The sequence below is a fragment of the Nicotiana tabacum genome, chromosome 5, assembly GCF_000715075.1.
Source record: "Nicotiana tabacum cultivar K326 chromosome 5, ASM71507v2, whole genome shotgun sequence".
NCBI classification, from domain to species: Eukaryota; Viridiplantae; Streptophyta; class Magnoliopsida; order Solanales; family Solanaceae; genus Nicotiana; species Nicotiana tabacum.
Window position 1 is genome coordinate 127,164,213 of NC_134084.1, and position 2,953 is coordinate 127,167,165.

The 2,953-nt window shown below is 34.8% G+C and overlaps 1 protein-coding gene across 1 annotated transcript; it reads left to right on the forward strand.

Annotated features, from left to right (window-relative positions):
• Nucleotides 1-202: 202 nt before the first annotated feature.
• LOC107761609 (UDP-glycosyltransferase 73C2-like) lies at nucleotides 203-2,635 on the forward strand. Its single transcript, XM_016579849.2, has 2 exons — nucleotides 203-1,535; nucleotides 2,133-2,635. Exons 1-2 carry the CDS (start codon nucleotides 392-394, stop codon nucleotides 2,477-2,479), a joined length of 1,491 nt encoding a protein of 496 aa, XP_016435335.1. The 5' UTR covers nucleotides 203-391; the 3' UTR covers nucleotides 2,480-2,635.
• The last annotated feature ends 318 nt before the right edge of the window (nucleotides 2,636-2,953 follow it).

Genomic DNA, 2,953 nt, shown 5'->3' on the forward strand with positions numbered 1-2,953 from the left:
TACAATGTCCTAGAAAGAACCGCACTCCAAAGACGTGTGGTGTAGTAAGTCTACTCTAATGCAAACATCAATGGTTGATTTTACGGCTTGAACTTGTAAGCTCTATGTAGACAACTTTGTTGTTGCTCCACGTCTCCTAAGAGAGTAAAAGTCTACAATTTGCTCACTTCTACTATAATATCAAGAAAATTCCTACCAAATTTAAGAAACTAACCACAGAAGCCAAATACTATCCACTTTGTTGCATCCAAAGGGGTCCACGACATCCCTAGTATCTTCTCAATAGGTGAACCAATTGCATCTACAACAACTATACAGTTGTTTTTATAGCTTAAAATCAAGAATTCAAATCCCCCAATACTAAGATCTTTGAGCATATCCTTCTTTTGCCATGGCAACTCAAGTGCACAAACTTCATTTCATACTATTCCCTTTAATGGCTCCAGGCCACATGATTCCTATGATAGACATAGCTAAACTTCTAGCAAATCGCGGCGCCATCACCACCATCATCACCACTCCAGTAAACGCCAATCGTTTCAATGCAACAATTACTCGTGCCATAAAATCCGGTCTAAAAATCCGAATTGTCACACTCAAATTTCCAAGTGTAGAAGTAGGATTACCAGAAGGTTGCGAAAATATTGACATGCTTCCTTCTCTTGACTTAGCTTCAAAATTTTTTGCTGCAATTAGTATGCTGAAACAACAAGTTGAAAATCTCTTAGAAGGAATAAATCCAAAACCAAGTTGTGTTATTTCAGATATGGGATTTCCTTGGACTACTCAAATTGCACAAAATTTCAATATCCCAAGAATTGTTTTTCATGGTACTTGTTGTTTCTCACTTTTATGTTCCTACAAAATACTTTCCTCCAACATTCTTGAAAATATAACCTCAGATTCTGAGTATTTTGTTGTTCCTGATTTACCTGATAGAGTTGAATTAACTAAAGCTCAGGTTTCCGGATCGACGAAAAATACTAGTTCTGTTAATTCTTCTGTATTGAAAGAAGTTACTGAACAAATCAGATCAGCTGAGGAATTATCATATGGTGTAATTGTTAATAGTTTTGAGGAGTTGGAGTTAGTGTATGAGAAAGAATATAGGAAAGCTAGAGGGAAAAAAGTATGGTGTGTTGGTCCTGTTTCTTTATGTAATAAGGAAAATGAAGATTTGGTTACAAGGGGTAATAAAACTGGAATTAGTAATCAAGATTGCCTTAAATGGTTAGATGGTTTTGAAACAGAATCTGTGGTTTATGTAAGTCTTGGAAGTTTATCTCGTTTGACATTATTGCAAATGGTGGAACTTGGTCTTGGTTTAGAAGAGTCAAATAGGCCTTTTGTGTGGGTATTAGGAGGAGGTGATAAATTAAATGATTTAGAGAAATGGATTCTTGAGAATGGATTTGAGGAAAGAATCAAAGAAAGGGGAGTTTTGATTAGAGGATGGGCTCCTCAAGTATTGATACTTTCACACCCTGCAATTGGCGGAGTATTGACTCATTGCGGATGGAATTCTACGTTGGAAGGTACCGTTAAATTTTATGATCATCTCATATAAAGTTTAACCTGTTAGAGATAATATACTTTTATTTGCTTAATTAATCATCAACACGTCCCCTTACGTCGACCTGATTCTACTTTTATTTAATTAATTAATCTTCAACAACCCCCCTGTTTGCAAGAAAAAAAAGTAACTGAACTAAACAATAAACAGGAGGCATAGTAGAAAAATTAGAAAGATGCCCATCCTATTGTATTTGGATTTGGAAAGAAAGAAGAAGATACGCTCTTTATTCTTTTATAGAATCTTTTCTTAAAGTTAAGTTAATCCAAAAATAGAAAATTGCTGCTCTATAATCGGTACAGTCCTCTTTCCGAAAGCGCTTTGCCCAGCTTAGCGCATGGAAGGGCGAGTCGTTCTATTAGATCCCCCCCCCTCCGGCCTGATTCTTTTTGATAGGCCAAGCATGTGAAAGTATTTTCTTGATAATAGATGGTGGCGAGGCTTAAATTAAGGACTTCTGCCTATTTTAATAGCATATTAAATTGTGCGACTATCTTATCTAAAAACTTTAATCGCTAGAGAAAATATGATTTTATTTACTTAATTATGTCTTCTACAGGTATTTCAACGGGACTACCAATGGTAACATGGCCACTATTTGCTGAGCAATTTTGCAATGAGAAGTTAGTAGTCCAAGTGCTAAAAATTGGAGTGAGCCTAGGTGTGAAGGTGCCTGTCAAGTGGGGAGATGAGGAAAATGTTGGAGTTTTGGTAAAAAAGGATGATGTTAAGAAAGCATTAGACAAACTTATGGATGAAGGAGAAGAAGGACAAGTTAGAAGAACAAAAGCAAAAGAGTTAGGAGAATTGGCTAAGAAGGCATTTGGAGAAGGTGGTTCTTCTTATGTTAACTTGACATCTCTGATTGAAGACATCATTGAGCAACAAAATCACAAGGACAAATAGTCAAGATAATTATTAATAAAGTTTTATTTTATTTTTTATTTTTTTGGTGTTTCTTCTCTGTTACTAGTTTATCTTGCACAGTTGTCTTTTGGCAACAATTAATACCTAGAAAAGTGGATTGTTTGGGTTTAAGCTAAGATCTTTTATTTCTTGCTATTCCCTCTCTTCTTGCGAATCAAGAAAAAAATTGGCACTTAATTGAAAAGAATGCAAAAGTTAGAAAAAGGGACCTTTATTCAATCAAACCCAATGGTCTAAGCAATTATTATACTACGAGTTTATAACATGAAAAATAAAATAATACTAACATGTTATATATGTTTTAATCTTCTCGACATATGTTTTACATCTTTTTAGCGGGATCAATTTCTGAGATTTTTGGGATTACCCATATTAGAAACTTGAGTTAAAGAAAATATTGAGCATTTTACACTTTAGAGTTTCTAATCACTATTGCTACATCACACTACTTGC